Below are 26,621 nucleotides of genomic sequence, written 5' to 3'. Positions count from 1 at the left end.
AATAAGCCTTGGCTGCTAATCCACAGCTACCTCTAGAGAGCCTGCCTTCTAGACACTGCCTACACAACACTAATAGGGGATACCTGTACCTGGTATGAGGTGTAAGTACCTTAGGTACCCACCACACACCAGGCCAGCTTCTTACAACGGTGATCATTTGAAGGACATTTAAAGCACTTTAAATCTTCCTCCACCTGATTTCATTGAAAGGGGAATTATTTGTTTCACGTTGCTTAGCAATGTTAATTTATTTTTTCTGTCAGTAATTTATACTGGTAGGCCCTACACAGTTAATTTATTTTTACCAAATGTGCAGTACTCCTGATTCCATGAGGGATTGGAAAGCTAATTGGTATCGAGGACCATGGGAAAGTATATCTGTTTTCGCACAGGAGTTACCTTGAAGGGCTGTGTTTTGAGTCATCTGACATTGAAGCTAGGGTGTTTTAGAAAACTGGCATGGGTTAGAATAATTGACTTTTTTATCAAGGTTATGAGGAATGTAGTCCACAATTGAAAAAATTGAAAAGGAGGGCCTTTGAAAACATTAAATTGTCATTTTCGTTCTGGAGCAAGAGAACACACCTAATTTTGCGATGATTGCTGTCTCATGCTGTTCCTTCCTCCAGGTAATGGTATCAAAGTGAGCTGGCAAAGCAAAGACAAAGTCTACCCCTCTGTCTTCTAGGCCATGCCTATGTCACTTCCTTTACTCTGGGTTACAGTTGCCATTTGTTCTACAAATAATAGTCATTTGTGTGGTAGTAATGGACAGTGGATATTGAGAAGCAGAGTTGTTCCATAGGTTTGCTTGGACCTAAGATAACTTTTTCTGTTGTTTTGCTGTATTCTTTGTTTAATTGCATGTGACTAGGTAGGCAGGCTAGTTGTAATTGTACTTATATTTATATAGTGCTTACTACCCCTGATAAGGTGTTGAAGCGCTTTACAGTGAGTAGCACGCTACTCCAGAACCCAAGGTTAGTGGTTAGTTTAGTGGTTATTGCGATTAGTCCATGTGCTCTGAAGAAAAAAATACATCAGTTTCCTCCATTTACTTAGTTAGAGATTATATTAGGTGTGATCATTTGTGGGAGTTGTGTGCGTTAGGGTGAATGATTGGTGAGATAGATAGGCTGGCAGAGATTAGGTAATGCTAGGTTACAGGGATAGGGTTTTAAAGAGGCAAGTTTGGTGTATGAAAAGAGGTATCAGCTAATGGCAGAATTACTATAAGAAGGAGTAAGGCAGACAGGCATGAGACTGAGATGAGGCTACTCTGAGAAATAGAAGACATGAAGAAGATGTTAGGTATCAAAAGGGTCACCCTGGAAAAAGAAAGTAGAGGAATCAAGCAGAAGGCAGTCAAGATAAATTTTTCATGCAGGTTTTTAAGAGTATAGTGGAAGAAGGCTTTCTGAGATAGCAAGCATTCAGAAGATGTAAGCTATAGAAAGAAACAAAATCATACATAGTGCTCCATAAACAGGGCGGACAGCTTAGACAAGCAATTCCAAAGTATACACATCATTTAAAGAGTAAGAGCCAAAACCTGCTGTGGCAAGCCTAGGGCAGCACTTTTGAACATAGTCTGGAATATCCCAACTTCGTTACAGGGTCTGTGAGCTGCACAAGTGGAGTTCATGCCGAAAAAAAGGAAAGGGTTTCATTTAAAGAAACCTCACCATTCTGTATTTAATGTTGTTTTTCACTCACAAAACATATGTAATTTGGCACTGGTTAAGAGAGTGGCCCCAGTGCGCAGTCAGATGTACATCCTGTTACCTAATACCATCCAAATGTATGTTATGTCAGTTTATGAGGGCACTGTAGTATATGCGTTGTACATACAAGCGAAGCAGAATGGTGGAGTTTTAACACTGGTAATTGCTATTACAAACTACTTGAGCTACCCTACCTTACTGAATGATTCAAATCTGAATATATGAAAGATTCAATACTGGAAACTTCTAGGTAGTACATCTCCCCTACTACCAAGAGCATGAGTTTGTCAGAAGTTGTTTCTCTCTACTAAGGGAAGAAAACATCTCAGTCTTCCTGACACGCTTTGTAAGCTGAGGGGAAAACATGAGTGAAAAAAAAATAAATGTTTTAAGGTAGTGGTAACCCTTGTTGGAGTCACCTCGACCTCTACTTCCAATGCCCCTGTATCCACCATCGCCAAAAGATTGTGTTGGCTGGGTTTCCTAGAAGCTTTGTTACTGTTGGTATCCTTGCTCTTTGAGGATACAATTGTTTTTCTGCCACCTTTACCTGAAACTTACATAATGCAGACATGGGCCAGGAGTCTCCAGTATGGTGGCCAGCACATAGGTAGTTTCAAATCCTCCTTGATCTTTAAGTATTCTCTCGACCTGTACTCTGAAAAGATGGTCCCTCGCAGAGGGCACATCCAATAGATATTCCTGAACGTCCGGCCTAAAGTTGACAAATCTCAGCAAAGCGTGGCACCAAAGAGGATAGTAGTGGTAATCTCCCTGCAGGTTGTGGCCACATCATTCAACACATATCTAACGTCCGTATTGGAAATGTAGCTTTCTCTCTGCTGCTAGTTACTTTTGAGGCTCAGGGAGGTGTTTGTTCAGCTTCCCCCTTTCCTCCTTATGGTGTTGGTTGTATTGGGAAAGCAAGCAGACATTAAGGAATCCTCTGCTGGAATTGAAGAGTCTCTGTTCACCTGTGTAGATGCTAATTTTCTCACTTTGTGAACAAGTGAGGCAGGTTGAAAATGTCCTGGGACCTCGGCGGGGGTCATTTCTTTTCACCCTGGCAGTGGGTTTTGCTGCAGCCTTCATGTATTTCTTTAAATTTTCTTGGATAGTCTTGAGAAATCCCCAGAAGCACAGGTACTATGTGGACCAGGGTTTTGGAGACTTGATGAAAAATCAGTCCTCCAGCATCATGTGCATTTTACAGCTGTGGTGCTGTGCAAAGGCTGCCAAACCTCAAGAACACCCCCCCACCCCTTTGCCAAATAATCACATGGAAGACAGTAGTGTTGCCCAGTGGTGACATTTTCAACTAGGTACGTGTCCGGATCACCTTTAAAGTCACCATATTGTTCCTTGGTCACCTCCCACTGCTGGTCCTAAAGACTCACAGTAGGGGTTCCTATGTCGAAAAGGCCCTTCCACTTGAAGTCAGTGTGAACTGACTGAGGCAGGTATTTAAAACTGTGGCTGTCACAGAGTGCATCGGTATGGCAGTGGAGCGAGTATTGCAGGAACCCTTGTTAAGCAGGAAGTGGTGGTGGATTTGTGGCCCTGTCATTAATGCTGTTTGGAGGAGGAATGGAAAAATTATTCAAATACCTAGTATTTTTGGACAGGGAGAAGGTGTGGAGTTCTGGAGTTCCTCTGTTAGGGAGGCCTGGTAAAAAATGTACCAATGGCAGGGTGGATGTGGATTTTTTTTCCCGTCTTTAGTCCAGCTTCAGGAACTCAGACCCTTGTTAGTTTCTGAACTGGGAGTTAAGGGATCTTTCTCAGCCAGTGCCTCTGGATCGAGTTATCTGTGATTTTCTGTGGTCAGCACCCTTCAACAGGGGCTTGTAGAGGGTGACATGAGGTATAGTGGCGTACGTTGCTGAAGCTAGACTCTCTCAGGAGCTTCTCTGTCCCAGCATGGGTACACTTTTGAGCTAGATATGCTGGGAATGACAATGGAGCGTCTGAGAAGGAATATGGGCCTTAGGAATGGTCTTGGTCCTTTAACAGAGGACCTCTAGGGATTGCGCTCCTCCACGCTTGCTGACACAAACCCTGAAGGCTAGGACTTGGACTCTCGTGGCCCTGTTTCTCCTTTGCCAATGAGAGTATCTTTCTACCTGGACGTGAAAGGTGAGGGGACTATGGTGTTTCCTGGTGCTGCATCTGGTACATCACCCAGCACGTTTGGTACTGATGGGTCTTCTTGCACCGAAATGCCTACAGGTGGTGCAGATGGTCTTCATTATGCTCCGATGGCAATCACAGTGTTTGTCCGTCTAAGGCACTTGTTTTACACCCAGGGCAGACCTAGCCGTTTGTTCCCTCCCAGTAAGTCTCCAAAGTAATTTGAGCTACCACCAAGAATCACAGTGGATATTAAGTCATTATGGGGTCCCGGTTCAACAAAATGACCTCTGTAACATGACCTTTACCTTGATAAAACATGAGACTAACCTGGCACATTTTCTTATCTAACTGTAGTGTAGCTATTCCTGAGTAGAGCCACTGTGTGGTATGGTTTATGGAAACACAAGTTGGTCATTACTTGGGTGTCTGGATTTCGTCTACTTTCCTCACCCTCATAGCAGATAAGTGCTGTTTTGTCACATCTCGTGGGAACATTCAAAATAGCCTCCTAATTGAGGATAGAAGACTCTAGCTTGAAGGTTAGGTAGGTGCCAGTGGCACTGAAAAGCATGCTCCTGAAGGGGGCCAAGACAAGATTTGTGAAGCTAGAAGCTACACACATAATAGTATTCTCTCATGCTTTCTTTGGAAGTCAACAGTGCAGATTTTCATGAACGTGAGACCACTGAATAGACTTTCATTACTGACAGGAAATTCTCTGACTTTTGTCAGGAAAGTTTTCCCTCCCTAAGCAGAAACAATGAATAATAACTTTCCACAAGACATATGTAGTGCAGCAGCTCCTTTCATGTCGATGCACAATGTTTGTGCAAAGCAGAAGAGTCCAAAACCTTCTTATCCAAGAAACACTGAGAGGAAATTGTCAGAGTGGAGCCCTACACTTTAAACCAGGAACCGCTCAGAAGAAGCTTCCATCAATGCCGGGCCATATTCTTCTGACACTGAGTTTCGTCTTGTGCTCATGTTCAGATTCTTCACCTTAACAATACTCCCATCTGCCAGACTGGTTATGGACGTTTTCCTAGCAGCAATATGACTCAGCACCAGGTGGCTGGGTATGGCTCTCAGTTGACTTACTGCAGCCCCGCGGGAAGCAAAGCTGTATGTTGCCGAACATTGGCCAAACAGGGCCTGCTCCCACTCTTAAATTGATGGTGTGAACCTTTTCCTGCTCGTGAGGCTAATCCTGTGACAGATCCTCTTCGCTGGTGAGATTATCTGGTAAGTCGAAGTCTAAATCAAAGCAGAAACACAAAAAGGTGGAGCGGGACTCCGTGCCATCCCACCACTCTCTAGCTAAAGAAAAGTTGAGAATTCGTCAAACTGCCACTCGATTTCACTCTTGATCTTTGATTGAAGAGTGGACCCCATAGTTGATCCCACTGCACCCGTAGTTACCAGGGACATGGACAACGCCACAGGAGGTTGAGGCTTTAGGAAGGCTGTGCTGTGTATTTTTGCCACTCTTCTGGCTCCCTCTGGTGTGTGTTGTTGGGTCCCAAGGATCTACAGGAGACGCCAGTTATCCAGTATTGGATCTTTCATAAATTCACATGCTTGAATCATCCCCGTCGTCGAAGTGGGAGTCCCACGGTACATAAAATAGCAATAATTAACAAATATTTTTTTTTTGCCATAGGCTATAATGGAGACAGCAATTGCTCCCATAGCCTATCCATGTCCTTTTACTAAAGGACCCAAACCTGCCTGCTGTCCAATCAGGCACCAGCACCCTCTAGAACCTTCTCCAGAGAAGCTCCCTTCCTCAGATTTTCTACCGCACGTCGTGTGAAGGGAGTCTCCCTGAGCTCTGCTCAGTTTTTCTTCTACTTCAGAACATTTTCTCTCAAAAAGCGTTGAAAATATGTCGGATTCTTCTAGAAAAGGCCTTTTCCGCCCTTGCAAGACCTGTGGAAAAAAAAGGCTCCATGTGGATGACCCACATAAAGACTGCTTGTATTGTCTCTACCCACAACACCAGGTTAAGGACTGCAAGATATGTCGCACCTTCTCCACAAAGACCCTCAGAGACCGTGAGGGCAGGCTCCTGACATGGTTACAGGCAAAATCCTGTACTTCAGGTGAGGAGAGTGGGTCAGAGAGGCCACACAAAAGGTCCAAATCTGAGGACCTGGGCCACACAGAAAAATCTAGGAAGAGGCAGAAATCACATCATGGGAAGGGCTTACAGACTTCAGTCTCCTCTGAGCCTTCCTCTCCTCTTCAGAAGAAGGAGTCCTACCGTCTCTCTCCTTCTTCAGAGCCTTCTACTTCTGGAAAAGTGACTCTAAAGATCAGATCATCGACGACACCACCGTCGACGACCATGACGACGACGAGGGTACCAACAACTACCGTGTCCACTACATCGTCGACGAGACCCTCGTCAGCGTCGACTACTTTAACATCGACAGTAAGGGCTCCTATCCCCTCACTTAAGCCTCCGTCGACGAGTACACCATCGGCGACAAAAACATCGTCGTTTATAACACCGTCGACGACTGCCCCGTCGACTATAACGTCAGCGACGTCAATGTCATCGGCGAGACCATCGTCGACCAGACCACCGTCGACGAGACCACCGTCGATGGAAAAATCTGGACCGTCCACGGCTCTATCAACTTTCACGCCATCGACAGCACTGGTGCCTATTAGACAGATAGAGGCGACTCCTGCCTCTTCCAGGTCTCCAGATCTCCGAGCCATGGTCAGGATCACATCTCTGCCCACACCGGACATTTATCCTATAGACACATCTCCAAACAAAGTGTCGACTTTAGTACCCAGTCATCTTCTTGACTGGGAGGAATCTGATGAAGGTCCATTCGGAGATGCACACAGCCCCTCACAGCTCCACGTCAAGTACCAAGATGAAGATGACGAGGATGAGTATGACCAATACCAACCATACTACTCTCATCAGGAACAATATTACCAACCAAGAGAGCCTCAGCATAGAGACTCTATACAGATGCCTTCCTCCTTAATCCAGGATTTACAATCTATGCTACAGGATTATAGGAGAAGGTTACCACTGGCAGCAGAAGATCAGCCACCAGCGCCAGTTTCTCCGGTGACACCAATCAATGTCCCTCCTCCTCCAGCTACTCCAAGATTGACATCCCACTCGGTGTTAGCTGCCCCCCCTAGAGATGAAGGTTCCACTTCAGGGGAAGAGGAAGGAGAAATTTCTACTCCGCAACATCCTACTGAGGAATGGGATGATTACTTAGCCCCCACTCCTTCTCCACCACCTCCTCGCCCCTCTGATTCTCCACCCGAGGACATAGGTGGTTTCCATAATCTTATGGACAGAGCCGCGGTACGCTTCCACCTTCCAACATCTGTCTCCCAGTCGGAATGTTTCCTACATGATTTTAAGGAGCAATCACGGAAGTCTGTACGGTCCATTCCAAATATTGATTTCATATGGAGTGAAGGTACAAAGATTATGCGAAACCCGGCTACAGTTCCTCCAGTTCCGCAAAAACTGGACAAGAAATACAAGGCAGCCCAAGATTCTCCGGCATGCCTTACTGGCCATCCAAAGCCTGACTCAGTGATCTCACAGGCTGCTCAAAGGCGCTCCATAAACCCATCGACACCTATCTCTACTCCTCCAGACAAAGAAGGACGGAGATTGGACAATATAGGCAAAAGATTATCCTCCATGTCAGCAATCACTGTCAGAGCAGCAAATTCTTTGGCAATTCTAGGTTGATATGACCGCCAAATGTGGTCCGACATGCAACCTTTCTTGGACCTCATCCCTGAAAGTAAGCAAGCAGAGGCACAGAAGATCCTCCAAGAGGGTGAGCGTACGTCGGAAGAAATTATCGACTGCGCTCTTGACATAGCCTCTATGGGTTTTCGCCAACTAGCAGGTGCCGCGGTCTTACGCCGGCAAGGTTGTCTCAAAGCCACATCTTTCAGGCCAGAAGTGCAGTCCCGGATCCTAGACATGCCCTAGGATGGCGAATCTCTATTTGGCAAACATGTAGATGACGTGCTCCAAGCCATCAAGACTGACACGGACACTGCCAAGTAACTGGGTACCCTGCAGTATCGGAAACAGCCCTTTCGGGGTGCTAGAGGAAGAGGTTTCACCTCATTTTGAGGTTCCTTCCACAGGCAATACCAGCAATCTCAGTTTAGGCCTTCCTACCACCAACAGTACAGGCAATCATCGACTGCTTCCTATACCAGACAAGGAGGTAAACGAAGACAGGGTTCACAATCCAGAGATCAACCCACAAAACAATGATCTTCTACAGGCACCGGCTATGCTCCCCCAATGCCCGCAACATCAGCAAATAGAAGCAAATATTTCCAACTTCATCCAAGAGTGGAAGAAAATAACATCAGACAAATGGGTGCTGGATATAGTGACAAGAGGTCATACCCTGGAATTCACACAAAAGCCACCGCATCATCCACCACCATCAGGCAGATCTCTCCATCTTCGTCTGCTTCAAGGGGAGGTATTCAGCCTTCTTGCCAAAGGAGCTATAGAGGCAGTTCCTGTACAACAACGGGGTCTCGGATTCTACTCCCGGTTTTTCCTCATAAGGAAGAAGTCAGGGGAGTGGCGTCCTATACTAGACCTCAGGAAACTCGACAAGTTCCTTCGGAAGCAATCTTTCCGGATGATCACACTGTCAGATATCCTGCACCTCCTCAATCCTGGAGATTTTATGACAACTCTAGATCTCCAGGACGCCTACTTCCACATACCAATACACCGAAAATATTGCAAATATCTCCGCTTTACAGAAGCCGGTGCCCATTATCAGTTCAAAGTCCTACCATTTGGTCTCCGATCAGCTCCAAGAATCTTCATGAAATGCCTTGCCCCGGTCGCAGGCTTCCTCAGAAGCAAGGGTTTCCAGGTGTTCCCATACCTGGACGACTGGCTCATAAAAGCTCCGTCATCTCTACTAGCTTCCAAAGCGACAAACGCCTGTCTAAAACTATTCCACAGTGTGGGTCTAACAGTGAACCTACAGAAGTCAGTCGTGCTTCCCTCATGCAGGAGAGTTTTCCTGGGAGCAGAATTAGACACTATCCAAAACAAGGCATATCTCACTCTAGCAAGGCAGCAGAAGCTGACCCACTTAGCTGTCAGAATCTCCGCAAAAGAGTGCGTTTCAGTACAACTGTTCAAGTCGCTCCTGGGCATGATTTCCTCAGCCATAGTCCTAGTACGGCTAGCAAGACTCAAAATGAGGCCGCTGCAAAAAGAACTGCAACTTCAATGGACCCAGTCGCAAGGGTCCTTCGACGACTTAATAACTATCACACCAAAAATTCGGCAGGCATTAAAATGGTGGTCTCACACCAACCACCTCTCCCAAGGGCTTACTTTTCTAGCACCAATAACAGACTTTGTCATCACCACGGACGCCTCCTTGGAAGGGTGGGGAGGCCACTTACAGGACATGCGCATTCAAGGCAGATGGTCCAAGCTCCAAAAAGAGATGCACATAAACCTGTTAGAGCTGAAGGCGATTCATCTCACGCTCAAGGCTTTTCTGCCACACATCGCAGGATCATCAGTGTTAGTCAGAACGGACAACACAACAAGTATATTTTACATCAACAAGCAGGGAGGAACAAGATCCCTCTCCCTCTCAAGAGAAGCTCAGTCTCTTTGGAACTGGCTCACACTGAACAACGTCCGCCTCAGGGCGGAGCACCTTGCTGGGGTCAGCAACGCTCTAGCGGACTCTCTCAGCAGGACGGACTACAACTGCCACGAGTGGGAACTCAACCAGAACATACTCGAGGGCATCTTCCAACGATGGGGTCGGCCGATCCTAGACTTGTTTGCCACCAATCTGAACGCCAAATGCCAGTTTTACGCCAGTCAATACCCACTCCTGGGGTCGTGGGGAAATGCTCTTTTGATGAGATGGTCCGGGATCTTTGCATACGCCTTTCCCCCCATCCCACTGATTCCCAGGCTCCTCAGGAAAATGAAGACCGAATGCTGCAGGATCATTCTTATAGCCCCCAAATGGCCCAGACAGTACTGTACACGGAGCTCCTACTCCGTTCCGTGGCCAATCCAGTCCGCCTTCCTTGCAACCACAATCTTCTAACGAAGAATCAGGGTCTCATCCTACATCCTGACCCAACTTCACTACAATTGCATGCTTGGCTCCTGAGTACAGAGAGTTTCACGATATGAACATCGATCAAGAATGTAGACTTATATTATTTAAGGCACGAGCAGAGAGCACGAACAAGACGTACAAACTCAAGTGGAAGAGATTTTGTGTTTGGTGCTCTCAGAACAATTTTCACCCATTTCAAATTAACCCTGAGCAAATTCTTTCTTACCTGCTCTCTCTCTCTCCAAAGCTGGTCTTTCCCATGCATCAGTCAAGATTCACCTAGCAGCTATAGCCTCATACAGGCGATTTGCTGAGATACCATCTATCGGTTCATCCAGAGTCATCAAACAGTTTATGAAAGGGCTTTTCCGCACTTTCCCCCCGGTGCGGTTACCTCCGCCAGAGTGGCATCTTAATATTGTCCTTTCCCAAGTCATGAAAGCTTCTTTTGAGCCCATTCATAGGGCGGAGCTCAAGTACATCATTTGGAAAGTGGCAACCTTGCTCGCTCTCACCTCTACCAGGAGAGTCAGTGATATACAGGCGTTCACTACTAAAGAACCCTTTTTAGTTTTCTCTGAAGACTTCGTTATGCTCAGAACCAATCCCAAATACATTCCCAAGGTTCCATCTTCGTTCCACCTCAATGAACCTGTTATTCTACTAACCTTTTTTCCAAACCCTACTACGATCGCAGAGAAAACTCTACGCTCTTTGGACATCAAACAATGCCTAAAATTCTATCTTCAAAGTAACAAACAAATCAGAAAATCAGACCAACTCCAATTATCTTACTCTCTTGGACGACAGGGAACAGGAGTAACCAAGGCCACTATAGCCCGATGGATTTCCTCGACAATCCAGTTCTGTCACACCAAGGCAGGAAGACCGCTGACTAGGCGCCCGAGAGCCCACTCCACGAGAGCAGTCTCCACATCGGCTGCTTTGTTTCAAGGTATTGCCCTTGATAAAATATGACAGGCTGCGACATGGAAAACTACGCACTCCTTTACGCAGCACTATTGTTTGGAGTCATCACAAAGAACCGACTCTCTAGTAGGACAAGCTGTTCTACACCATCTCTTTCATTAAGGTGAGACCTTTCCTTAGTTATAGACAAATAGTTTGAAATGCAGATAACCATGATTTCTATTATGCTTCCATATGAATATGTAATGTGTATGTATGTGTATATATATATATATATATATATATATATATATATATCGGCATTTACAACATGAATTTCTTTATATGTGTATATGTACTTAAAGGTATCTATGTTCCTTCGAAGCTCACGATGAGAAATGTATGAGTTAACTATTTATATTGAAGATAGAGGGTCTTCATGCTCGCACCCTCCATCCACGTTGGATACAATGTTTATCAACCATACTGCTGTCTATTCAGATTCAAGCATGTGAATTTATGAAAGATCCAATACTGGATAAGAAAACAAGTTACTTACATGTAACTACAGTTATCCAGTATTGGTATCTTTCATAAATTCACATGCGACCCACCCTCCTCCCCTTTGATGCTCGCATTTCCTCTCAGGTTTTAATTTTTTTCTCGTGCTGGAAAATCTGAGGAAGGGAGCTTCTCTGGAGAAGGTTCTAGAGGGTGCTGGTGCCTGATTGGACAGCAGGCAGGTTTGGGTCCTTTCATAAAAGGACATGGATAGGCTATGGGAGCAATTGCTGTCTCCATTATAGCCTATGGCAAAAACAAATTATTTGTTAATTATTGCTATTTTATGTACCGTGGGACTCCCACTTCGACGACGGGGATGATTCAAGCATGTGAATTTATGAAAGATACCAATACTGGATAACTGTACTTACAGGTAAGTAACTTGTTTTCTTACTACTGGTTACTTCTGGTGACGCCATCCCTGGCACTCTGAGACCCCCGTATCTACCTTGAGTTCCGCACCGACTCTGGTGCCGATTTCTGGGCCAGCTCCAAGACCTGCACCGGTCCAGACATCGCTGGCACATGTCGGACCCCGAGCCAAATCTGCCTTGAATCCTGACTTAAGTCCCGCTCTGACTCCACTCCAGGGCACCCAGTTCCCGTACAATTTGATTGAGACAAAACCCTTTCTGTACCATGCAGTCATCCACTATTGCTACACCAGCTTTTCGGTTCTGACACTGAAGAGAGTTTGCTGGCACTTGGAGATGAAAGTAGAGAAGATGAGGATGATTTACATCCACATTATAATGACAGTTGAGTATGGATTTACAAGAGGAAAGTAGGCTTGATACTTTTCCTAGCAAAAACAACAAGAAGTGATGGACGGAATGCTGAACATTGTCAAACACTCACCCCCAGTCACAGATCTGGGTTTAATCCATCGTTCTTTTGCTCACCATGCCACCCCAGTTTGGACCCAGCCATATGCAAATCAGTCTTGACCCTCTTCCTCATGGGAACAGTCCAGCCCGAACTGCCAAGCCAGGTCCTCACTGGACCGGAAACAAGCATCCTGGGACCGGTTTCGGGGTTTCACCCCTCATCAGCCAGGCTAGCTTGAATCCAGTGGCATGGGAAGCACGGGACCCACGTCTGGGCATACCCTTCCCACTTAGGGTGACAAAGCAAAAACAACAAGAAGTGATGGACGGAATGCTGAACATTGTCAAACACTCACCCCCAGTCACAGATCTGGGTTTAATCCATCGTTCTTTTGCTCACCATGCCACCCCAGTTTGGACCCAGCCATATGCAAATCAGTCTTGACCCTCTTCCTCATGGGAACAGTCCAGCCCGAACTGCCAAGCCAGGTCCTCACTGGACCGGAAACAAGCATCCTGGGACCGGTTTCGGGGTTTCACCCCTCATCAGCCAGGCTAGCTTGAATCCAGTGGCATGGGAAGCACGGGACCCACGTCTGGGCATACCCTTCCCACTTAGGGTGACAAAGCAAAAACAACAAGAAGTGATGGACGGAATGCTGAACATTGTCAAACACTCACCCCCAGTCACAGATCTGGGTTTAATCCATCGTTCTTTTGCTCACCATGCCACCCCAGTTTGGACCCAGCCATATGCAAATCAGTCTTGACCCTGTTCCTCATGGGAACAGTCCAGCCCGAACTGCCAAGCCAGGTCCTCACTGGACCGGAAACAAGCATCCTGGGACCGGTTTTGGGGTTTCACCCCTCATCAGCCAGGCTAGCTTGAATCCAGTGGCATGGGAAGCACGGGACCCACGTCTGGGCATACCCTTCCCACTTAGGGTGACAAAGCAAAAACAACAAGAAGTGATGGACGGAATGCTGAACATTGTCAAACACTCACCCCCAGTCACAGATCTGGGTTTAATCCATCGTTCTTTTGCTTTTCCTGACACCAGGTTGATATTCCCCTTTGTTTGCCAACAATAAGGACTGCTTCCTTTATGATGGTTCTCAAATGTGCCGTTGATGTCACGGAGGATAACACAAAGGATCTGCAGTGGAGGTTTGCTGAAGCAGTTGGGTTAGTGGCAGATCCTGTTCCCTTACCCACCCAGAGCTGTCAGTGGTACTGATGCATCACTACTGTGGTGGGGCAGCCATCTGGGTGAGGCGGAGATCAGAGGCCCCTGGTCTGCAGGGAAGGCTTGGCATCACATCAGTCTTCTGTGCCTGAGGGTGATTTACTTGCCATTGAAAGCTTTCCTGCCCTTCACCAAAGGAAAGCTGGTCTAGGTGTTCATGAACAACACTACTGCCATGTGGTACTGCAGCAAGTAGGGAGGAGTGGGGTTGTGGGCCCTGTACCAGGAGGCTCTGTGCCTCTGAACGGGTCTAAAATGTCGAGGCATTTTCCCAGTAATGCTGCACCTGGTGGGATCCTGAACTGCCAGAGAGGACGACCTCAGCCGCCGATGTCTCATGGACCACCAGTGACATCCAGAGGTGGCTCAAAGTCTTTCTGGACTGACAAGGACTTTGGGTAAGTCTATTTACTACCACTGAGAACTTGCAATGGCCACACTTCTGCGTGCTGGAGTTTCCAAAGCGGCTCTCGCTCAGAGACGTATTCAAACTAGATTGGAATACAGGACTTTTATACACCTTTCTGCCAATACCTCTCCTTTCCTGACTTCTGAAAAAGAGCAGAACTGACCGGGTCCAGATCATCCTGGTGGTTATGTTATGGATTGGGCAATAAAAGTATGGTATCCAGAACTGCTGGGCATGAGCATCTGTCCTCCGATCAGACTGTTGGCAACCTTCCTTCTGAAGTCTGTGAGGTCATCTTGGCAGTCAGGCGTCCAACAGCAAAAACTGTACACACCTGCTGTTGGGACAGGTTTGTGGCTTGGTGCACTGAGAAACACATTGACCAACTTTCTACATTCTTGTCCGAAGTAATTTTGTTTTTCGTCCTTAGCCTAGCAAGGCCATGCTCTGGCCACAGTTAAGTAGTATCTTTCGTCCATCTCTTCTTTTTTCCAGTTGCCAGACCAACTTTCTCAGTTTAAGTGACCCATTGTGACGCATTATATGAAAAGTCTTCAGCACATATTTCCCCCCAATCCTTTTTGTATGCCACTATGACATCTTAATTTTACTTTAATCTATCTGATGTGTTGCATTTTTTAGCTCATGCATAGCTGCCCTCTATCAGGCGCTATCTCGGCATCGTGGCACTCCTTTACTAAGCACTGCTGCCTTGACAGTCAGGTTTGTCGTGAATGGTCCTTTGCTTGTTCAGTCTTCCAGGACTTTTTGGTCTGAGCCAGTTCGAAGGCCCAATTCCAGGAAAGTATTACTTTTGTGTCTATTCCAATGTAGGGAATCTGGGGCTAGAAGTTTCGACCAGATGAATATGTTATTTTCTTTTAGTAATGCCTTATCTGGGAGAGACTTTATCTAGGTGCAGATTCCTTACCGAGCCTCCCTTCAATCTGCACACTAGTCAAAAAACCTTCTGACATGGCTTTGTGCTTTTGGCGGTGAAATATTCATGAAAGAAACTAAGCTTAGCTCGTTGGGCTGGCGACAAGATAGGCACTACACACATCACCTCCGGCACAGATGATGCGTGTGAACCCATCATGGAGCCGTTCGACACTTACCAGGGCACAGAGGTACTGATCAAGATTTTCCAGATCCAGTTTGCTGCATGGGGAATATTGTAAGGTAGGAAATCTGCTTCTAGATAGACTTTACCAGATAAGGCATTACCAAAGGTAAGTAACTTGTTCATCTTAGAATTGTACTGTTCTTTTCTCCAGGGAATGTGTGATGTTCACTGCTCTGTCAATGTGAGCACTCGTTGAAGAGTTCACAAAGGCATCCACGTGAATATAACCCCATTATTTTATGTTAGTTGTTTGTGATCTCAATTGAGTCTAGTAGCTATCCTCAGGAAGGAACTTGTCATTACTATAATAGATGATAAAGTTGGAAGAAAAAGAAAGGAATCCTGGTCTAATATAGTGTTGTAAGTTAGAGTGACAGAGTAATTAGTGTATTCTGCCATGTTCCTGGCAGACACAGGTTTAAATATTTAAAGGCTTATGGTTATTAAATTAAGGTGCACCTTGCCCACATAGATGTGTAATTAACGGTGTACAGATTCACAAAACAATATAAGAATGACGTTTTGCAAGATGTTTTTTTTTTTTTTTTGCACACTTTTGAAGGTAGCAATCATAGAAAATTATTTTCTGCTATTGTTTTGTCTGATGGAAAAGGCAACTTTTAAAGTTGTGAGTGTAGGTCTCTGGCTGAATATTGCTAAATTAAAAACAAAATATGGACACCATCTGACTACAGTGATGTCCTCACAAATGCCACAGTAGCCCACTGTTTCATTCTTGAATGGATATACTTGGGAGGAAGGCGGTTAATTCTGGTAACTGAGAAATTTAGTAAATAGCAGTCAAGACTTTTCGCTTTAGCTCAGTCGTATTCAGCTAGTCAGTTTGTGCATAATATTCTTGCTTAGTTGTGTATTTGCTGTTTCTAGAATTTATTCCCCAAGCTGTCAAATTTACAGATATTGATTATTGATTGTCATGTGATGATTTTTGAAAATAGTCTCCATTAGGGAAAGTTCTCCGTTTATTTCACCCTGTCTCTCAATTTCGAAAACTGTAAAAATATCCCTATTCAGGCTGTTTGTGACAATATATCTCGGTCGTCTCTTACCAAAGGTAAATTTATGATGCAGTGCTTTTCCAGTTAACCACAATGCTTGTTTATCAGTTTGGGTTTTGAGAACTATTCCGACGGCTCAGCCAAAAGGTTGAGAATGTTGCAGAGATAGACTCTAGAGGGAAGAAACAATGCCTCTTGGAAACATTACTTCCTTCAGTTAAGTATTGTATACCTGGGTATCCCAAGATATTACTCAGTCAGGTGTGGAGCTCAGACTTAAAATAACATGCAACTCTTATTGTAGTCTCATTAGCAAACACATTACATATTTATGAGAATTTGTTCTTAAAATGAAGACTACTAGCAACCACTGTAATTATGAAGTTGTTTTTTTAAATTCATTTTATCATTTTGAGATTGTGAATCTTTATAACGTATTTGAGGCAATGAATTTTGTCATGGCAATTTTTGTAACATTATTATTACAGATAATATTGTTCTCTTTTCTTTTCTCTTTGCTTTTCCATTGCAACTTTACATTTTAGGGGATTTCCTTTGGAGCACTCTCATGGCTCTCCTCTTCATGCGCAGGTACCTATCTATTTACTATGAGCTTTGCTTTGTAAAAGTTAAGTGTACATTAAATGTGCATAAAAATAACTATATTTATCATAAGGTTTGTTATTATGTGCCTAATCAAAAATATTTTACAACAGCCTATACTCAAGCAATTTCTGGATGTCTTTCTGCTTTGATACGATTGACTACTGGGTCCAAACAATAGACACCAATGTGGCACTTGGACGTCACACCTCAATGAGGTCGGCGGGATTCTCAGGGGATGTCAAGCATTCCTGATAGACATTTCATTTGACAGCTCCCACCTTTTTGGTGAAAAAGAAGATGCAGCCCTGGAAGAGTATGAGAAGAGTTGGGCCACAGCCCATTCTTTCTATCTTTCTGCTCCCACCTGACACTTCCACCAATAATTTTGCCTTTTCTGTGCCATCAGTTGAGGTTTTCAGTTTTATCAGCATCACACCCCTCCACCTGCCCAGCATTTCTTTCAACTCTTTCGTGGCTGAGTATATAGTTCTCAGAGACAATGGCCAGTACTGCGGAGGCACCATGCACCTCAGATCCCCATCCCCCTACAAAATCTGCAGCCACAAAACCTCTCACCAGCTAACACCCACCCTGTTGGAGGCAGGATCGGATCTATCCTCCTGAGCTGACATGCCATCACATCATATAAGGGAGTCCTCCAAATTTTCCTTCAGGGCTACAACCTCCCATTTCTTACTACCCTGTCACACCTTCCATTCCTATTGGTTAAAAGGGCTTCAGAGAGGGCTCCAACCTCTGCAGCAGGAACTACTACTTCCTTTTGCCAGAGAAGGACAGATGCCTTCCCCCTATTTTGAATCTTCCCTTTCTCAACATCTTCCTGTGAAAGGACAAATTAAAGAAATTCACACTAGTCCAGGTCCTCCTTGCCCCAGATCCCGGAGACTGGTAGTGTTTGATGTACAGGACTCTGATTTCCATATCTGAGTGGTACATCGGTTTATGGTAGTAAAATTAGTCAGGGCTTCCTTTTGGTCTCACCAGGGCGCCTCAGGTGTTAATGATGGTGATGGTCGCAGGACATCTTCTAAGATTGGGGGTATCAGTCTTCCCCCTTCCTTGACCATTGGCTGCTAAATGCGAGCTCGCCCCAGGCAATCATCATTGCCAACCACCTGAAGCTCATGCGATTGTTAGCCTCCTTCATCCTACTGGCCAAATATAACAGGTAGTACATGCAGGGACAATATTGATACCCACCCAAATGGTGTGAGTTAGCCCTTCTTGATAAAGTGTGTGTGACCTATGCATTAGGTTTTGACATTGTTATGGCAAGTGTGCTTTTTCTGGTGGGTGCTACTATACGTTTAAGGTTTCACATGCACACCTGTGGTTACATGTGAGTGCAACAATGACGGGATTTTTACTCCCCTTGTCAGAGGCTTGACTCTGAGATGCGATAAATGAAAACTGCATTATTGATAGTGTTTTGTCTGTCTATCATAGGTTGGTTCCGTAATATTAACAAGGTATTAACCTTCCACCAAGGTGATTTGTGATTGGTAATTGTTCGAAACACATAAGTTTAGAGGCCAGCCACTGTGTAGATTAGAACAATTGGTTCTGAAGAATTGCCATAAGATCAGTATTCATTTGAAATAGTAAGAAACATGTTGACCCACTGAGCTGTCGATGACCATTGCCTCTCTAGATAGTCACCATTCTTTTAATTAGACAGGTGGTTTTGTCCATAAAAATCCTCTGAGGACCACTTAGTCTATATTATTCTTCATATTCCTTCACACTCACAACTTTGTATTTCCAATCTACACCATAAGGCCCGTACCCCTTACTTCACATACAGCATTTTACATAAAAGATCTCCAAAAAAGAGCCCCATAGCAGGTTCCTGTATGCCCTGTGATGAAGAATGACAGCCATCTAGGTGTGTGAGGGCTCTTGCTTCTGAGGGACCAGACCTCTTTTGGTACCTCATACTTGAACCATACATATTCCATTCTTCATCTTTTCTTCAAAAGGATCAGCATAGCCTTGTGATATTCTGCAGTGGGATCTTAAATCCCACTCGGCACAACATTACGACAGTCTCTACAAGATCTGCAGTGGTGGCTATTTGACCACAATTGAATCAGTGGCAGATGCCTCTCCTTACCCCACCCAGAGCTGATTGTGGTCAGAGATACTGGTTTGAGGAGGCCATCTCTGAGAGGCGGAGCTCAGAGGCCTCTGGTTTCCGACAGACACACAACTCCTCATCGATTTGTTGGGGTTGAGGGCAATTTACTTGGCATTGAAGGCCTTCCTCTCCACCATCAAAGGAAGGCTGATGCAGGTGCTCACGGATAACACCTCTGCTATGTGATAATGCAATAAGCAGGGAACACTGTGGTATCGAGCTCTGCATTAGGAGGCTTTGCGCTTCTGAAAGTAGCTGGACTGCTAAGGAATTCATCTCATGATAAACCACCTTGCAGGATCTCTAAACACCAGGGTGGACAAACTCGGCAAAATTGCAGTTTCCCCCAGAGGAGGCAATGGGCTTCTCCAAACAGTGGGGAGAGCCCTGGCTCAATATCTTTGCCACCATGGTGACCCTGCAATGCCAGCACATTGGTGTGCTGGAGTTTATAAGGCGGCTCCATCTCTCCGAGTCTCCTTCTGTCTTGAGTGGAGCTTAGGACTCCTGTGTGCCTTCCTGCTGCTACCTCTCCTTCCCTAAGTACCGAAGAAGATCAGGATAGACCGAGCCAAGTCATCCTAGTGGCACTGGATTGGGCAGGAGTGTGTGGTACCCGGAATTCCTGGGTATGAGTATCTGTCCTCAGATTAAGCTGCTGCCTCGGAAGGACCTCCAGCAGCTCAGGGTACGTACCCCAAGCCTGCAGAATCCCAGCTCAATGTGTGAAGTTTCAAAGGCAGCAGTTTACCTCCTTAGGCCTACTCCCCGGGTTGTTGATGTTGTCTTGGCAGCAAGGTGTCCTTCCTCAAAATGAGTGTACTCCAGTCGTTGGTACAGATTTATGCCACACCTGTCAAATTAACTCATTGCAAGCAAAGATGTTGGATTTGTTTGTTCGATCTCTGGCCCAGCACGTACTTGCTTTGAGCACTATTAAAGGCTCATTCACCTTTTTTACGGTTGACGCATCCATCCTCTTTATTCAAATGACCTGTTGTGATGAGATTTTTGAAAGGTTTGTAACATTTATTTCCACCAAAACCCTTTGTTGTTGTCACAGTGAGACTTAAACTTAGGCATCACTCTCTTGATGTGCACCCCTTTTGAGCTGCTGCACAGTTGTCCATTGAGATATCTGACGTTGAAGACTGTCCTTTCTTTATCCCCATGACATCAGCTAGAATGGTGTGAGAAAGCTACAGGCCCTTTCTGTCAGCTCACCTTATACGTCTTTTGTGTATAAATGTTCAGGACCCTATCTTGCTTCCTACTGGTAAATGGTAGGAAAGCTATCATCATTCCTATGTTCTTTACTTGACCTCATCCCTCTAAGGAGGAAGAGAGTGTCCATCATTTGTCTCTAAGTAAGCACTAAACTTTTATACTGATCACACAGAAGAGGTGAACAATCAGCTTTTTGTGGTGCTTTCCTGAGCAAAGTCAGGCAAACCAGTGCAAAATTGTAACCTCTCTCAATGGATTTTTCTCTGAATAAAGATCTGCTATGCACTGGCTAAGAAGCAACCCCCAAAATTTCTAAAGGCTAATTTCACGTGGGCCAAAGCTGCGCCCAGCGCGCCTATCCTTGTCATTTGTCAGTCCACTACATGGGTGTAGCTCCAAACATTCACAAAGCACTAATGCTTCGACAGTTCGGTCCATCGAGATGGGCATTTTACCCGCTCAATCTTACAGGACTCTTTGGTCTGAGCCAGTGCACAGATCCAACACGTAGTTAAAAACTGCTTTGGTATCTGTTCAGAAGATGAGAAATCTGTGGTTCGATGTATTCATCAGGTTACTTACCTTTTGATAATAATCTTTCTGGTGGACAGTATATCCAACTGCAGATTTCTCACCAACCCTCTGAACTCCCTGTTTTGTTAACTAAACTTTTTCCATTTAAAAAGGTCCCAGTCTAGAGATCTGCACACTTGTCATGCCAATCTGCCAATGGACTCCGACTGCATGTGAGGACGCTTAGAGCCTGACAAAGCAACTGACAACTATGTGCATGTGTGGTTCTTATATGTGGCTCTGTTCGTCACTTCCGGAGTGGAACAGCATTGGCATGGAGCCACCTCACAACAAAAATCTACCTACACTTGCTTTAGTATTTCCGGATCCAGTCTGGGAAATATTGACAGGGTGAGGAATCTGGAGTTAAATGCATGCGCTACTAGAACGATGGTTACCGAAGGTAAGTAACTTGTTTTTCAAGCGTGAAGCTAAAGCACTGCTTTGAATATCACCATCTCTCTGACACAAATGGAAAAAAATTGGAAACAATATGCTGCCTTTTACAAGTCAAGTTTTATTTATGATTAGGAACGCAAAACGAGGTCCACATATAAAAACAAAAAGGATAAAATATGTACAGAAACAATCAAGTACTTTACCCGTCTACCAATAAAAACATCGAAATAAATATGCTTAAAAAAATATTCACATATCTTGCCCATCTACCCATAAGGTGCATTATAATAAAGTGCATCAAAACGAAATCCATATATAAAAGACAAAAAGATCAAATGTATGCGAAAACCGTCAAATACCTTATCCATCCACCTGTAAAATATATAGAAGGGCACACATATACCTTGCCCTTCCGCCTTTAAAGTGCAATTATAATAAAGTGCATCATAATAGGAGATCTGCCCACTTGCATTAAAAAAGTTCGTACAAAGCCCCTTACCCAGCTTCCTTAGAAACCAACGCACCAACTTTACGATGTTTATACTTAGAATAAATATAAGAAACATTTAAAAAATCAAAAATTCTAAAACAAAACAATTCATTGGGAGGGTCATTCAAGGCTTGAAGAAACTCTGGTGCAGACAGCAAAGAGAGCTGAAGACAAATAGGCTTTAGCCATCTGCACGAAAGTGGGGCAAGGAATGGACAAACAAATAAAACATGTTTTAAATCTTGGGTTTCGGCAAGGCAAAAGTTACTCTCTTTAGCTGAGCCATGCCCTTTCACCAGAAGCACATTCAAGGGTAGCAATCCCTGGCGAAGCAGCATCCAAAAACGCCTAACCCTATGTGGGATATTCCATGTTGTTTTTTTTTTTTTTTTTTGTTTTTTTTTAACTATGAAGGAATTTTCTAAATTCGAGAAGGAATTCATTTTTACACAACTCTCTAAGTCCAGTAGAAAGCTTAAGGACCACGATTCCTGTTTCAGGCCAGTTGCAAGGGGGATTTTGCCAAGATCTGATTGCTGTCTAATTCCATCCTTTCTAGAGCATAGGAAAAGTTATTGCAAAAGGAGTACCTGACGTTATTATAATCTGCAAAAATGTATTTCCTTAACACAGACCTTAGAGTGTTATCCTCGCTCCTCGTGAGGGAAACGGCCCAATGTATAACCCCAGCTAATCCCTGGATAAATATACCTCTTAGACCCATTTCCAACCTTAAGGACGCCACGGTGGCAGCTGTATTAACAGACAAAAGTTTTCTAAGGATTTTATCTTCCAGCTGATTCAAAAACCCTCATTTAGAGGCATCAATGAATACCAAATCATAAAGAAGGGATGGGGGAATTTTAGCTCAGTAGACTGCTAAGAGGTGTACAAAATGCCTTCTTCCCGTGGCCATATACAGGGCCCATAAGCCTCTTGCTTGACAACTGGCTTTCAATTTGTTGGAAGATATGTGAGCTGACTCACTAAGATTCCCACAGACTATTTTCCCTAAAATGGTATAAGAGTTCACGATTTCCATCTTTTGATTTCCTAATGACCAATGGAAATTAGGAAACTTCATCTTATTATTTCCATGGAAGCATACAACCTTGCTTTTCGAGGCATTAACCTTTAAAGTGGGACTCTGAGTACTTTGACAAAGACTGGAGACGGTTCTGTAGGCCTTTAGGAGTTAAGTCGAGGATTATAATGTTGTTGGCATATAATAAACAACAGAGTGCTGCCTACTTGCAGGGGAAAGTCCTTGCTCTGAGAAAGGAAAGAGGGAAAATCTGAGATGTATAGGGAGAAAAGCAAAGGCGCCAGGAGACATCCTTGCTTTGGTCCACTCAGAGTGGATATCTCTTGGGATAAGCCTTTGTCACCCCCTAGAAGAATTCTACAGCAAGTAGACGAGTGAAGTGCTATCACTAACTCAAGAAGAATAGTAGGCATACCCAAATTGGCCACCTTTCTCCATAGCAAATCTCTATCCACTTTGTCAAATGCCGTTGAAAAGTCGATGAACGCGGCACAGACCACGCCACCTCTTAATTTCACATACTTTTCAGTAATAACTTGTAGTGCTGCAATATCATTTGTGTTTCACCTAAACCCCATTTGCTCCAGGGGAATAATGTTGTTCTCCTTTGCCCAAGCAATAAGTCTGGAAAGCAGACAATTAGTAAAGAGTTTCCTAACTGCGCCCAGAAGGGCGATCTGCTGATAATTAACAGGATAATCACGATCGCCCTTCTTGTATATAGGCATGATAATACTACCAACCCAGGAGTTGGGATTGCTTCTGGAGAGGAAACATCTTCTAAAGACCACAAATAAGATGTTACTCCAGGAGCAAATATCTTGATTTATTACAGAAATGGGGAGTTCATCAGGGTCCATTGCGGCAGAAAGACGGACAGAGCGGATGGCCAATTCTATCTCTTTTACTAAGGAGGAGGTGAAGGAATGTATCCCATTACTTTCGGGGGGGAAACAATTCTACCCCATTTGAAGCATACAGTGAGGCGATTAATTCATACCAATGGGCTTCAACTATGGCAACGGGGGACGATCGAACTCCAGACCCGCAGCCTTCACCCACCAATGTCCAAAAATACCTGGCCTGACCCTTTACAGCTGCTTCCCTAAGGTGGGTCCAAAGCCTGTCCCAAGAGTCTCTTGTGAGGTGGGCCTTCAAGCACCTCCTTCTCTTTTTTTAACAAAGCCACCCTGGAGTTCCTTTCAATTGAATAGTCTAAATACTGGGTCCTGACCAAACTATTTATTTCCCTATTCAGGTCAAGTAATGGGCAAGGGATCACCCTCCGGCTATATTTAGGAGCTCTGGAAGAAGAGTTGATTAACAACTGCTTCTGAATGGTTTTGCAATTAATTTCCCTCTCAATTATCCAGGTCTGCGACTGCAATCTCTGAAGTGTCCAATACACCTGAAATCCTTCTGAGATACCACTGCGACCTCCCTATCTTTTTTTATCAAAGATCTGGATTGACCCACCCAACTCCCAAGACCCCGTTAATGGCAAGTTCACTTCTAATGTAAAAAGAACCTGGTTATGGCCACTGACAGAAGTATTTATAATCTGTAAATCATCCAGCAAAAAATAAGCAGAGTAACTTAACACCAAATAGTCTAATATTGCCTTTCCCCCAAGGAAGTATGCGTGAAGGAGGCAGGAGAATCAGGACCTTCCGTTGGCAGTAATACAATTGTTTTTCCTAAGAAGGTTAAGCAGGAGTTTCCCTCTTTTATTTGTTCTTATCGAGAGGGGAGACGCAGGCTGGAATTCGCAGGGCTGCCTCTCTCTAAGCGTTGTGAACTTGGCACGGGGCATGGTTGGATATCTTACAGTTTAGATCTCCTACTAATACTATAAAGGGAAGGAACTCACTATTAAATGCGTTCTCTACATAGGCAGAAACCTTCTGTAGTAAGGCATCATAAGCCGCTTCAGGAGGAATAATAGTATTAACCAGTAACAGAGGGGTAGAACCTTGAGGAGTATTATGCATCTGAAGGGTTAAGGCAATAAAGAGGTTACTGGGGTCTTTATAGCAATAAAAATTCCACTTAGGTTTAGTTGACAATAAACAAGCAACTCCCCCTTTTGCATGCCCCTTTCTAGAGAGGGTGGCCTCACAGTCACAAACAAAATAGTCATCCCACAATAAATCCATATCGGACCAAGTCTCCTGGAGGCATGTCAAATCAGGATTTAAAGGACCAAGACAAGATAGTTTTTCCCTACTATGTTCTACCCCTGCTACATTCCAGGAAATAATGTATAGGCATGCGCTAGTTAGAGGGTTGACACAGGAACTTAGACCCCTGCGCCTGATTTAGGGCACTCGGGAGTCCATCTCACCCATCCAGATCATTAATATTTTTTTGCCCAGGTGCGGATCGTGTTTCCCGCAGTAGCACCTGCCTACCATTCCCTACTAGGGAAACTTTGAGGGCCTGCAAATCTATTCTGGGTCAAAACACGAACTGGTCAGTATAATTGGAAGACTCAGAATATGAGTAACAATCTATGGACTGTTCTACTACTCTCTCCCCAGCAGCACCAACTTGACCTAAGAAAGAAACCACATCAATCCTACGACATTGCAAACAAATCAGCATCTTGAAGGACCAAGTTTGCCAAGCGCTTAGAGCGAAATGTGATCCAAGATTTAAGGGCTACATTAGAGTCAAATAGAGAAACAAGAGCAATATCTGGGCTTTGGATTGACCTCAATAAACTGGACTCTGGGAAACAGTTTAGCAAAGTAGATCTGTTCAGAATTAAATCTGCATGAAAGATTGGAATAACGTGTACTATATGAGTGTCCGCATTATGACCTATTGCAGAAGCGCCCTCCCAAGATAAGAAGTCTTTAAACTCTCCTACCGGCCTGGGAGGCAAAAAATATCGGTGCTGTTGGGTTTTAAAGCTGAAGGCAGTCCAGGTGGGAGAGTGGGGGGAAGTTCATTCTTGTGCTCCCTTCCAAGCTCCCTGGAGGTTGCACCAGTTAACCCAGGTGCAGGCTGTGACACCAGGGTAGAATGTGGGATCAAGTTCGGTGTCTCCAAGCATATTTATGAGGAATCTGTCATCTCAGGGAAATATACTTACCTTCTGCCTTTCTTGTTGATCGGCCGAATTGGTCTGTTCGGTCTTTTCACACCTTTAGGGTTTTTCCCCTTATTTTTCTCTCCTACTCTTAGCGAGAGAGTGGGTGACTCCATGGGACAATTCTTTTGGTCAGACGAGGATTTAAAAATTGGCAATACCTCCCATGCAGGTTGTTTAGGCTTTATTGATCATTTACACTTGCCTGGAGGAGTGTAAAAAATAAATCGGATAAAGTCCACTGGGCTATCCAACGGTGCCCTTTTATCACAGGTCCTATTTCACTGGGGTTTGCCAGCTTGTGTGCTAACCTCCACTCTCGAGCATACCCTGGGGGTCACCTGATCATTTAATAACTGTGAGGGGGCAGCCGGTGTCCCCGATGGGTCTAGGATCAGACTCCCCTTTTTGTTATCTTTAGTCAGTTCCTTTAAAATGGCTAACCCGGAGTCAAGAATACAGTCCAACCCACCTATGAATTTCTCCAGAAGTTTTAAAATTGATGAGAGTAGATTGTCCAAGCTGTTCAGAGAGGCAGAAAGCCTGACCTCCTGGTCGGGAGGTTGAATGGGCAGGATACCGCTTACTTCTTGAGCTGGAGTCACAGATAGGTGAGAGTACACAGTCTTGTAAAGACAGAGTACTATTAAACTGATGGAGACCTGTGGATGGAAGTATGGGCATGGAATCCCCAGGAGGTGGAGAGTAATCTTTAGCATGATACCCATATCTCCGGCAGAGATCTAAATCCAAATCAGGCAAGGTAAAGTCTTGGGGACCGGCAGCCAGGGTCTCTGTGGCCTTCAGGTGGACACAGGCTTCCTGGGGGACCACAACTGACATAAAGAGTCTTCCGATGGACTCGACTGGTGGAGGAGGGCTAACTTGCTGAAATGGTGAGGAGGGAAAAGAAGGACGAGGCTGTGTCCTGGAC

At 44.7% G+C, this 26,621-nt stretch overlaps 1 protein-coding gene across 1 annotated transcript in view; it reads left to right on the top strand.

Annotated features, from left to right (window-relative positions):
* Nucleotides 1-26,621, top strand: part of CEP78 (centrosomal protein 78) — a 462,742-nt gene that overhangs the window by 148,967 nt on the left and 287,154 nt on the right. The window contains exon 11 of the mRNA XM_069230075.1: nucleotides 16,641-16,686. Coding sequence (XP_069086176.1) covers nucleotides 16,641-16,686 — 46 coding nt within the window. The remainder of the gene's footprint in view (nucleotides 1-16,640; nucleotides 16,687-26,621) is intronic.

Source organism: Pleurodeles waltl, chromosome 1_1 (assembly GCF_031143425.1).
Source record: "Pleurodeles waltl isolate 20211129_DDA chromosome 1_1, aPleWal1.hap1.20221129, whole genome shotgun sequence".
In the NCBI taxonomy this organism is placed as follows: Eukaryota; Metazoa; Chordata; class Amphibia; order Caudata; family Salamandridae; genus Pleurodeles; species Pleurodeles waltl.
Note: the sequence above shows the minus strand (reverse complement) of the source record. Positions and strands in the feature narration are given on the sequence as shown.